We start from the raw sequence: 12,544 nt of genomic DNA on the forward strand, positions 1-12,544 counted from the left end.
AGATTTAATGTCTAGTACACGTGTTCTATACTGTCAGTGCACGAAACGCATATGTGAGATCTGCAGATACATTAATAAATTTGCGTAGATTCATGTATATTCAACTTTTTTGGCCAATGTATACCTATGCCACAAGGGGCTTGTATACTCTCCCTTCAGTATTGACACATCCATCATCCCTACCCCGAATGGAATATTTTAGTTTGACAAACAATACAAACTCGTATACGGGTTCTAAGGTCAGCGCTTCTGGTTCATTAGATTTAGTTATATCTTTAGTCTAGCAACATGAAGAGCCATCGGACTCTTCGTGTTTGGCTGTTTCTCGCCCTATTTGCAACTTCTCAGCAACCCACACTGGGGCAGTGTACTGACTACACAAACTGGTGCCAGCAGAACAACCAGTGCGCGTACATCTTTACACAACCCCGTCAAGACGGACAAACATGCCTGCAGAACCTGGAAGAGGTGGACGTAGGACAATTAGTTACAGAAAATGCACAACAGAGAAATCAAATAATATCGTTACAAACCCAACTGTCAGCAGTGCAGGGACAGGTTGAGGACCTAAACAATTTATTCAACACAATAGAGAACGTTGTGGTTGGCCACACCAGTCAGCTACTGTGCACGGGTAAGGCAAAACTTGTTTCAGTTGCCAAGAGCAATCCATAATCCACTCGCTTTACCATACCCATAGTGCAGTGGCATGCACGTTACTTACTCTCGCCCCGCCCCGCCACTTGCTTTCTCTTAATTAGAATGTTTCATGTATTAGCCAGAAAAAACACAGACAAATTCAATCGATATCAAGCATGTCTAAAACGTAACTTCATTATTATCGCGCCATGTTTCCATTGCTAATTGTATATAATCACAAGCGTCACTAAAATATCAATGAGAACTGTTTTGGTATTGACAGAGAGTTTCAATATAACACCAACAGTCATAGTTTATTTGGTGAACACATTTACTGTTTTAAACAACACCAAAGTGCTTCTGGAATTGTGTCTGGTAACTTTGAGTGATTATTATTTATTTATTGCAAAACAACGTTGTAGTTACACTCTCACTCATACAATTATTCGGCACTGTTCTAGGCTCTCAAAGGTTGGCATTTCCAAAAAAATCCACTAGTGATTTCATCATCATGATGTTGAACTGAGTAAACGTACTGTAAACACAATAGTGGTCTCGGTTGTAACAACGATGAAATATTAAAGATTGTACACTTTCGTTGCATGAACGCTAAAATCATGACGGATTCTTTGCATTAGCAGTTCAAGTGCAACTTTCCCGACTTGGTGAGCCAGCTAGTCGGGTGTCATAAAAATTGTTTGCATCTCTAAAGCTATTTGCAATGTCACTGATAATTGGTCAGTAGAACTGATAACAACTGATATGACATTAGGGGCTTCACACTTAGATATCGAGCTAAGCTTTGCCTGATGTGTTACTTAATAGTGCTTTATCACATTTGTAAATATTGCGAACAAACATTATTCAGTGATAAGAAAGATAAGAAACCCAACTTCCTTAGCTAATGGCTTGATTCTGTAACGTGACAATTGCAAGTTTAGTGGAGGTAAACGTGCGACAGCATGATGGAACGATCAACGCATGTCAACATTTCCTACGGGATCGACTCATTAATTGAGAAGATGTTCAACGAGGTAAACTCCTGCCTAAATCTGTTGACACTTTTTAATGAGACATAACCCCATGCGAATGTGCCTTTTCGATGCGGTCACGAATGTCACCCTTTCAAAAAAGGTAAATGAAGACATCTCCAAGATACGTTTTAGGGTGTGATGACACGCCCATAAAATGATATTAGCATGTTGAAAACGACAGTCTTGTGCCGTCAAAAAAAGAATACACCTCATCCTTTATTGTAATAGTATATATCATATAGAGAACCGAAATATGATAAAGACGAGATGGTTCATGTAAAAGTATGCTTGTAGAGAGCGTTCAGTTATACAACAAAAAGTTCGAAAATTGTTTAAAAGCTTTGCATGTATATGATTTAAAGTTTTTCTTTGGCATATTTGTCAGTCGTCTAATCGACATCATGCTGGACATTACAGTGGATGCAATCACCCTTGACGGGCCGGAGAATACAAATATCACAGCGGAAATGACGTTTTTCCTTTGCTAGTTACTGTAGTACATAATTCAACCGATGCCATTAAACCCTGTTGCTTCGAATTCTAGTGACTCATTTAGCAAACAAGAGTTTCTTGACCTTTACAGTGTACAGAGCTAAACAGAACTGCCCGGGCAGAACTGTGGTTGGTAGTGTTTGTTCCAACTTTTGACCTTACAATATTAATACATTGTCATCCATGATACAACACTTTTGATCAACTCTTGACTCAACTCCTAACGTTTGACATTCTATACAAACTCTTTGAAACTGTTCTGACGAAGATTGCCAAGAAACCTTTCAGCGGGGATTAACAACCAAATGCCGTTTCCAATTATTTTGGTATTCTATATGTTTAATGGTTTCTTACGTTTTTCGATGATACATTTAATCTTCAGACTCCCAAATGTCAGAATTGCAGAATATTTGCTATTCAAATATTCCATTTGGAGAAATGTTTTAAATTACAAGTATCATACATATCAGAGAAAATATCTTACATGTATATACCTTGGCTAGGTGTGTCGTGGTATTTTGTATTTATAACCCCCCCCCCCCCCGACTTGGGGCTTCCAGACCTTTTAATAGACTTTTTGTGCAGGACATACAAGCAAAGTCGGACGACTATCAATTCACTGAACAAATAAGAACAATTCAAAAGTCGAAACAAATTTTTCGCTTTCGAACTTACTGGACACTCTGTTGTCAATTTGTTCATTTGATATTCGTGTGCTTGAAACACGGTGGTTTAGAATCGAAGCTTTGTAACGCGTTCTTGGAGACGGTATTAAATGTCAGGGTATACTGCCGGGTGCGGACTCGAATGTATTGTTACTGCATGCAGGCGAAGAATTTTACATACATTTTCGACAATTTCGCCTTTTGTTTAAACCTACACGAGCGATAAATTCAGTATTTCGTAAGATGTAAGTCAACTAGTGTCATGACTTGCATAAATAAAGCGGTCTTTGTGTGTTTGGTCACTGAAGTTGCTATGGAAAGAGTACGAGTCCGTGGATTATTTGCATTCCAAAGGTCGCCGTGCATGACCCTTCATTTCTTTCAAACACGTTTACTTTCAATGATCAATTCAGAAAATATATCACTTATATAACATCACATATATCACTACCCTGGAGTGGGCGATTGTCCAGATGGACTCCTGTCATCCATTCAACGGTGAGAAGGGTTGCTAATATCCTGATCCACCGGAGAGACGCCCTTATCGTTTCATTTTAACATGCAGAGTGAAACAAGTTTATATAGTGGGAAAGGTACTTTGGTTTTAATAATATAACCATGCAGTAACCAAATTGTCAAGATGTGAAAAAATACATGTAAACAGTACACTAACCAATGTTCTACTTTTTTTACTAGCCTGCTGAATATTCCCAATCACGATTCGTTCTTGAATATAAATGATGAGGAGAGAGGGTATTCCCCTTGACCATTTCAGAAAGATGCATAAATGGAACCATTGCATTTATATTTGGCCTATTTCTATAGATTTCAGCATTCTATGAGAAGTACACCTTTTACGTTGTTGACAACGTGATTGTACGATCATATCAATGGGAACTCTATTTGTAAAGTGACCGCTGTGAACTCTTGGTTTCATACAATAATGGTTGTCTGTACTAAAGGTGAATCAAGTCAAAGCGAGACCATCGATCAATATCGACATTGTCATGTATAATCATGCTGACAAGTCGATACAATTTCTTAGTTTCATAACAACTCATTGGGCCATGTACTAGCTAGTACTGTGACTGTTTTAATTGGGAGATATGAAGGTCATTGGCGAACTTTCATGTTTTTCTTTTGAATGTAAATGCACGTGAATGTCAATGTGAATATGTATGTATATGTGTATGCTTGTATATGTATGTATGTATGTATGTATGTATGTATGTATGCATGTATATGTATGCATGCATGCATGCATGCATGCATGTATGTATATATATATGTATGTATGTATGTATGTATGTATGTATGTATGTATGTAATTAGTGCTGTATGTACGCAATTAATTAATGCTTAATATTTGAATTAATTTGTTAGAAATGTATTGATGTGCCTCCCACCATGCCTTATTTACTTTTTTTTCTTTTCTGTATCATGAGCTTGTGCGTTAATAAATTTTGTTTTCAACCTCTCTCGCCCAAGTGCACGTACCTACGTGTGTGTGTGTGTGTGTGTGTGTGTGTGTGTGTGTGTGTGTGTGTGTGTGTGTGTGTGTGTGCAAGTGTTCGATATGTTATTTTAAAGCTGTTCTCTACTTGTATTCTCTTCTCAGTAACAACCAATGTATGCGATAATAGTCCATGTCAAAATGGCGGAATTTGTGAACAGTCCCTTATCTCCTGTGCTATGTATACCTGTACGTGTGTTGGTTGTTGGACAGGGGTTAATTGTGAACTAGGTAAGTGTATATAGAGCGGCGGCCGAGTGAAACTACCGGGTACAATTATTTCAGACTGGTCTGGTATGGGGCATATTGTCTCGGCATCCTTGGTGAAACGTGAACAAGTAACATACAATGCATTAGTGTAAAAATATAGGTAGGCACAGTACATTTCATATTTTCCAAGTTCAATTTTCCAGTTATCACTCAACTACAATAATGTCAGGAATGTAGAACATATTACTGACTGAGTTAAAACCCACTGTAAAGTCAATGTATTACCATCGAAATCAAATGACCAATTGATACAAAAATATATTTTAATTGCTGCAGCTATATTCTATTTGTAATTGTGTTTGACTAATTTATTCATCAACGATAACAAGTACGTCTCAGCAATCATTTGTATAACATTTGCTGATCGTTATACGTCGACAACGGATGCTTTTACAGCGGTGATATATTTACTATGTCATCAACAAAAACTAGCGAGAATGAGATTGTTATGGATTAGGTTGCTATTTTACAAAAACAAGAATCGGACTCGACCATCAATCTTCCAGTACATTTTCAGGCTTTTGATATATATTTTAAAAGCTCGACATACAATTATCAATGGTGTAATTATATTAACTTTATTATCGACCAATGTAACTTTTTTCAGCCGTAAATCAGTGCACTCCGAGTCCATGCTTGAATGGTGGTGTATGCCTACCAGTATCGGGTTCTTGTACCGACTATACTTGTCAATGTCCTCAGTGTTATACAGGGCCACAGTGCTTGATCGGTTAGTAAGATTGCTACCACAGAAGTTATACATTTGCGTCAGATACAATTGGGGAATAAGGAGAGGCAGGCAGACAGACAGACTTGAATGAGTGGACGTTGAGTTTATGAAGGAAGTAATATAGGTACTATTAGATCAAGGAATAATCGAAGTATAGTGAATGGATTACAACGGTTGCTAAAGTAGTGGTCACATTAATTATGATAGCGACGACGGTGTTGACGATGATTACTAATAAGATATAAGGATACTTAATAATTGGATGTCGCCGTTTCATTGTTGTTTTCTTTACTTGACAGAAGTGAATGCCTGTAGCCCTACCAATCCATGCCTAAACAACGGTGTATGTAGTCCTGTAGAGGGTAGCTGTACGTTATTTACCTGCCAATGTCAGCCTTGCTATTCGGGCAGTAACTGCCAAATTGGTAAGGAAGTTTATTGTGAGCAAATGAGATACACAGTGGTGAATCTGGTAAAATCATAACTTAAAAACAAGTTATGCATTGTCAATCCGCAGATTGGTCGCAGAGGGAAAATATAAAACATGTATAAAGACACGAGGCAATTTGAAAAGCACACCGTAGTAAGTTGAAATTGCGAATTTTATTTAAATATTTATTGACATGTTTTTTTAGACAGTTTGACGGCTTTCATCGTTTGATTTCCAGGTGAGGACCAATGTAGCCCTAATCCATGTCAGAATGGTGGTACATGTATAGCCCTGCCTGGAAGTTGTGAGACATTCTTCTGTTCATGTCCAGTATGTTATTCAGGCACCATGTGTAACGATTGTAAGTTTGATTGGACAGTGTCATATTAGTTTTCCATAGACATGACGCAGTATCCGGTGGTCATATAGAATTCTACAATGTAATGACTAAATTTTGTTTTGGCGTCTATGTAATAGTATTTGTACGGTGACCCCTGATTTTCTTCTTGGCTGTTGTTAATTGGGGGGGGGGGGGGTCTGAGGTTTTGCTTGCAAAGTTATCGGTTTTCATTTTGAGACACATACTAAGTTAAGCTTATACAGAAGTGTTGTCAAATAAAACAATACATTGGTCTTCTCTCGACTGTAAAGTAATAAATACCACGGATAGTTCCCCTCCACTGTCTGTGAAAATGTAAGTTTGCGGGTTCTAGCCGGGTCAAAGGTCAAGGGAAGGCGATACACCTGTTTGCTATGAAGGCGGTTTGCAACAGTCATTCAGCCCGTCAGCAGCAGGACTGCCTTCATTTAATAGGAATTTAAATTTGTGTGATGTCACAGCTTTATGGCATGAAATGAAGGCCTGTGGTAACCATGGTAACAGTATTAGAAAGATGTAACAAGAATCATAACGACATAAAGTTCCTATTGTATTTTGTTCACAGTCTCGAACCCATGCGTGACTAATAACTTCTGTCAAAATGGCGGAATTTGTACACAAGTTGCTGGATCATGTACAGCGACAACTTGCCAATGTCCCGGATGTTACTCAGGCATATACTGCCAAACATGTGAGTCAGATATTGCATTTTTGTAATTGTTTTTATTGATAATTAGATTTAAAATGTTAGAAAAATGAAAACAAACGAAATCTTTAAATATTAATATACAAATAACACATGTTATCGACAAAGATATTCTTTTTTATTCTATATCACTCAGAATCAATCGTATTTTTAAGGCTAATATGCTACTTTAAATACCACTTTGGGAAGCTTTTTTTCTGGACCTTTGTCATACATACATGTAATTCAGAACTAATAAGCAAAAACAAGGGTATAATGTGGAGACGTCATATATATATCAGTAACATCATCCATATGACTGTTATGTAAGTTAAGCCGTGTTGGCCCGCCCTCACTGGTGTCTCCTGCTTTAAAGGGCCGGGGCTGACCGGTGTGTGAGGGCACCTCTCACGGCGTACCACAGCCTATAGAAGTAAAAGTGACAATTTGTCACTGTATATATTTGCCATGATTAGTGAAACGTCGTTATGTTCATTATCTGGAATTGTCAAAACGTGTTGAACTTCACCAATTGTGTTTGTAAAGTTTGCCTGAAGTAAAAACATAATACACAAATAACAGCAAAAAGAAACTGTGTAACTATAACTGACTATCTTTATCTGATGGTTTTCATCGTCGTAACCCACGTTTAGATCTTCGTTGTTTTCATTGTTTCTCTCGTTTAGTTGAGGATCCTTGTCGGACACAACCATGTCAATTTGGTGGAGTTTGTCAGGTCGTAGAGGGCTCTTGTTCAGATTTCAGCTGCACATGTCAAAACTGTTACACAGGTGTCGCATGTCAAACACGTGAGTTATATCAAATTATCACCCAACTTGTTTTGGGTAATAACGCCACGTTTTTATTATTTGATGTGTGGAATTTGAATAACAATAATTAATTAGTATTTTTTTCAATTTCATGAACGGATAGAAATAAATCCATGTGAACCAAACCCATGTGAAAACGATGGATTCTGTATTGGAAATAGTCAATCACAGGATTGCAATGACTATACGTGTTACTGTCAAGAGTGTTACACAGGTCCTACCTGTACCACGTGTAAGTAGAACAGCGGTAAAAAAATCCTCTTATATGCCGGTTAGCAGAAAAACAAAAGATTGTAGAGTTTGGTCACGAGGAGTGCTGTTCAGAAACAGCTTTTGGACCATGACCATATAAGGGCTATGATAGTTGTGTAACTAAATAGCCTACACTGAATAAAAACATTATTTCCCTCCTAGTTTCAAAATAATATTAGTGACATTTTCAATAATTTAAAAAGCTTCTATATTAAGTATCGATAATAGGTGTTTGTTTGTTTGTTTGTGTGAGGCATATGGTCAACCAGATTTATACATATACTAGTGCACGAATTTGTCTCCAGGATACGCCATGACGGTGGCCCTAATAATGCATCAGTCGATCCATGACCGGTGAGGGCGGATCTTACGATGGGTCGTACGACGTGTCTTAAAGTCTATACACGTATCGGCTCTAAACAATTCATTTTTATTCTCGTTTTATCATCAAAAGATATCGATGCCTGTTCCAATAACCCATGCCTAAACGGAGGGACATGCACTGTGTATCAAGGCTTTTGTAGCTTATATGCATGCGAGTGTCCACCATGTTATATCGGCAGGAACTGCGACCAATGTAAGTAACTTAATAGACCTAGTATAAATTCAATAATACTAGTACTATTAAACAATGTACCTTTGTTCGTGTTCTGTCCCTACCTATAATATTATGTGAGATGCAGTCGTAGATGGCGCCCTACACATGAGATAATAGAGCACCTCAACGACTGTATATATTTCTCTTATTCCAATCTCAAATGTATACAAAGACTTGGACAACTATATGACTATTTATTCACTAACCATCTCGGTGCGGGACAATAGGTTTTTGAAAGACATTCATTAGAAGAAATAAAAGAAATATATGTATACATGAAACGTGGCTTTGACTTCTTAAAAGTTGAATTCCTTTAAACCAAAATTGACACTCTTTTCAAGAATACTTTTGTTATTTTGCACGCAACATCATAACATTGTGTTATTCATTTCGGATCACACTGTGAGTGAGTTGATGTAACTAATATAGTGTTGGATGCGTACAATTTGTCTTCTATCTACAGTCCAAGACCCCTGTGCCAACAACCCTTGTGCCAACGGCGGTACGTGTGCTGCTACGTCTTGCACGGAATACACATGTACTTGTACAGGTTGCTTTACGGGACAATTCTGCCATATTCGTAAGTAGTATGCATTATGAAAGTAAGATAGAAGATGTACCAGTATTGTATAAACCATATAGAACAAAATGTGCACGACAAATCCTTTCAGAATGCATCTTTGAGATAGAGAAGTGACTACGGTTATTGAATGTGACGTGTCCCGGAGACTAACGTCTCTAAAAATCAAAGGCCTTAAAATCATTCCAAACTGAGCTTGTTCTTGGTCCTTTTTGAAATAACAAGTGAAATTGGAGGGCTTATATCGCCATGCTTGCAAAGAAATCGAAAATGTTTATTCTATACAGTGTTCAGTTAGTACTTGGTGGCCATATTAGATTCTAAACCGACATGATATCATTTTAATAGGGTGTTATTTAAGAAATGTGCACGGGTGCTAACAGGGTTGAGTTCTCTTGAGCAAAGTAACAGCAAAAGTTTAATATATGTAATATTTTATCTTATATATATGTACCGTGTTAACTTGTCATTCATGGTATAGACACCGCCATCAGTTATACTATCACTAACCCATAGTTATGGTTATAAATAAGGAGAGCGTGATTTGATTGTACAAACCAAATTCAAGATATTTTTATATCAAATGAATTTTGAAGGGTATTCTTTTCAGTACTATATATATGATTATGAAGTCTCTATAATCTGCCTACTGTGTTGTCACCTAGGAATCATCTTTGACCCATTGCCCGTTGAATATTCATGACATTGGGAAATATACACTTCATACCTTTTCAGTAACACATTCTTTTATATTTTTTCTCTCACTATTGTTTATACCTTTACTTTTACATGTATTTATACACTCCCATTACAGCTAACAATCCGTGTGACCCAAGTCCTTGCCAACATGCTGTTTTTTGTCAACAAAATTTCCAAACACAAGACTGCACTGATTTTACCTGCTACTGTGAGCAATGTTATACTGGAGCCTTATGTGACGTATGTAAGTTGGGCAAACTGTTACCTCAACGTTTATTGTAGTTTTGACTGATTTTTATCTGTTTTTATCATTGTGTGTTGGATATATAATCGAGATTATACTTTGCGATATCAAAATGTCGAATGAGTTTTCCTTGGGACAATATCCAGTATAATACTAGTATACTAGTCTGTAAGACATGCCGTGTCAGGGAGCCCTCGTGCATCGGCCTACCCTCTGACAAAAGCTCTGACAACTTTTTTTACGTATTCGACAAAAAAATAATAAAATCGCGAGAACTGCGAAGTCTCTCAAGAATTAGCGGATGCGGAAACTGTCATCAACTTAAAAAAAATACAATATAAAACTGTTTTTTCCAATCTGCAATGGCTGTACATCTGATGAGAAGAAACCGATAGCACAGAGACCATATGGAAAACAACGGAAAACATAACTACCTGAACTAGACATCAACATATGGGAGAGAGAGAGAGAGAGAGAGAGAGAGAGAGAGAGAGAGAGAGAGAGAGAGAGAGAGAGAGAGAGAGAGAGAGAGAGAGAGAGAGAGAGAGAGTCACTCTTCTTAGAAACAAACAAGTGAGCGCCAATGTTTTTATATATCCATTTGATGTCTGCATGGTGGCTCGTTTGTTCCTTAATTTAAACAAAATGTAGCAAGAGACTGCATGCAGTTTGTTATTGGTTTCTGCATGGTTGTATCAAACAGAGAGATGATGCAGAAACCTACAATGTGCTGTAAATAACCCTTTATATTTCATTTGGTCTACTAAGTTGATGGATATTTTTGGGACTCAAATAATAGATACCATTAGACTTGTATACAGAGAGCAACAAGTAAGTTAATGTCAATTCGGTGCTGGGAATGTAATTATCAGTGGCGTTCTCATATACTGTTTTGTCATTTTTCAAATTTGATAAATGGTTCTCCGCGTTTTAGAAAATACAATTTTAAATAGTGAGACGCCATTACATTATCTTTTTATCAAATATCGTCTGATGTTGTAATATAGCTATTGTCGACCCATGTGCACTAAACCCATGCCAGAATGGAGGCCAGTGTCAGAAGATTGGATGCGATAATTACGTATGTGTGTGTATTGGATGCTTTACTGGAACGAACTGTGAGACAGGTAAGTTAAGTTCACCATTCTGAAATACTAAAATAAAAATCATAAGTTTTCAAAGCAAGGAATTGTTCGTGTTCATGGTTACCAGTGCATGGTTTCTTTACTATTCAAAGTAGTTATCGATTTTATAAAAAGCAGTAGTAGTTTATACCATGCTATTATATCGTCCTATATATTGCTATGTCAAAGGAGAAATCGTGCAATCACCTAATGCACTTATTTTTCGTATCACACAATAACAGATTTTTGCCCAATTTAGACTATTGCTTGATTCGACAGACAGACAGACAGACAGACAGACAGACAGACAGACAGACAGACAAACAGGCACATACATACATACATACATACATACATACATACACACACACACACACGCATACATACATACATACATACATACATACACACACACACACACACATACATACATACATACATACATACATACATACATACATACATACATACATGTACATACATACATACATACGTCCGTTTGTGGTACGGTCTAAGCTTTTGTTGCACTTTTCATCGAACGAGGATTGATTTTCTAATGTCATGCAACATTGACGGTACAAATGTGCCAGAATTAAGTTAGATAAAAGCTTTACGATGCGCGGACCTCATCTGCCACCTGCACCGTCAGTCCGGAAAAGCACATTTAGTTATGAGGCCGAAATAAAAATTGTAAATAATGTATGAAGATGTACATGTGATGGAATAATATATTACTATGTTTACAACTTAATTATGTCTTAGAACAAGATCCTTGCAACAATCGTCCTTGCCAAAATGAAGGAGACTGTGTACCACAGCCTGGTTCGTGTACTGAGTTCTCCTGTGCCTGTAATGGTTGCTTCCAGGGATTCAATTGTCAAACAGGTACATGTATGTATGTATGTATGTATGTATGTATGACTGTATGACTGTATGACTGTATGTATGTATGTATGTATGTATGTATGTGTGTAAGATATTAAAGGTTTCTAGCAGTTTGTTTGGTATGGCATGCATCTGTTACATCCAATCATCTAGTATGCAATTACTGAAGAAAACCTTATATTGAAACATGTACAGTTCTGTCGAAGCATTTTTACACTTACAAATATTTGTTCTTTGTCACTATAGCTATACCAAATCCATGTGAACCGAGCAATCCATGTTTTAATGGTGGCGTTTGCCAGCTTATCCCCGATTCGTGTATAAACTATGCATGTACCTGTGTCGGTTGCTATGTTGGAAATTTGTGTGAGACATGTGAGTACCTTTTAGCCCTTTGCCTCATTATGGTCCTAAAGCCCAGCAAATCACTTATCAAAGAGGTTCATGTATCTCTCTTCGTAGATAGTGACTCTTCTATAGAGGGTATTGTCTGCC

General features: G+C 37.3%; 1 protein-coding gene across 2 annotated transcripts in view; it reads left to right on the forward strand.

The window, feature by feature from the left end:
* The first annotated feature begins 278 nt into the window (after positions 1 to 278).
* Positions 279 to 12,544, forward strand: part of LOC144437130 (uncharacterized) — a 28,411-nt gene continuing 16,145 nt past the window's right edge. The window contains exons 1-14 of one of the 2 annotated variants that reach the window (XM_078125987.1): positions 279 to 634; positions 4,449 to 4,574; positions 5,221 to 5,343; positions 5,643 to 5,768; positions 6,012 to 6,134; positions 6,718 to 6,843; positions 7,524 to 7,646; positions 7,771 to 7,899; positions 8,374 to 8,496; positions 8,981 to 9,097; positions 9,912 to 10,040; positions 11,048 to 11,167; positions 11,927 to 12,049; positions 12,296 to 12,424. In XM_078125987.1, coding sequence (XP_077982113.1) covers positions 289 to 634; positions 4,449 to 4,574; positions 5,221 to 5,343; positions 5,643 to 5,768; positions 6,012 to 6,134; positions 6,718 to 6,843; positions 7,524 to 7,646; positions 7,771 to 7,899; positions 8,374 to 8,496; positions 8,981 to 9,097; positions 9,912 to 10,040; positions 11,048 to 11,167; positions 11,927 to 12,049; positions 12,296 to 12,424 — 1,963 coding nt within the window. In that variant the 5' untranslated portion in view covers positions 279 to 288. The remainder of the gene's footprint in view (positions 635 to 4,448; positions 4,575 to 5,220; positions 5,344 to 5,642; positions 5,769 to 6,011; positions 6,135 to 6,717; positions 6,844 to 7,523; positions 7,647 to 7,770; positions 7,900 to 8,373; positions 8,497 to 8,980; positions 9,098 to 9,911; positions 10,041 to 11,047; positions 11,168 to 11,926; positions 12,050 to 12,295; positions 12,425 to 12,544) is intronic. The other variant, XM_078125988.1, reaches the window with a different exon arrangement.

Source organism: Glandiceps talaboti, chromosome 7 (assembly GCF_964340395.1).
Source record: "Glandiceps talaboti chromosome 7, keGlaTala1.1, whole genome shotgun sequence".
NCBI classification, from domain to species: domain Eukaryota; kingdom Metazoa; phylum Hemichordata; class Enteropneusta; family Spengelidae; genus Glandiceps; species Glandiceps talaboti.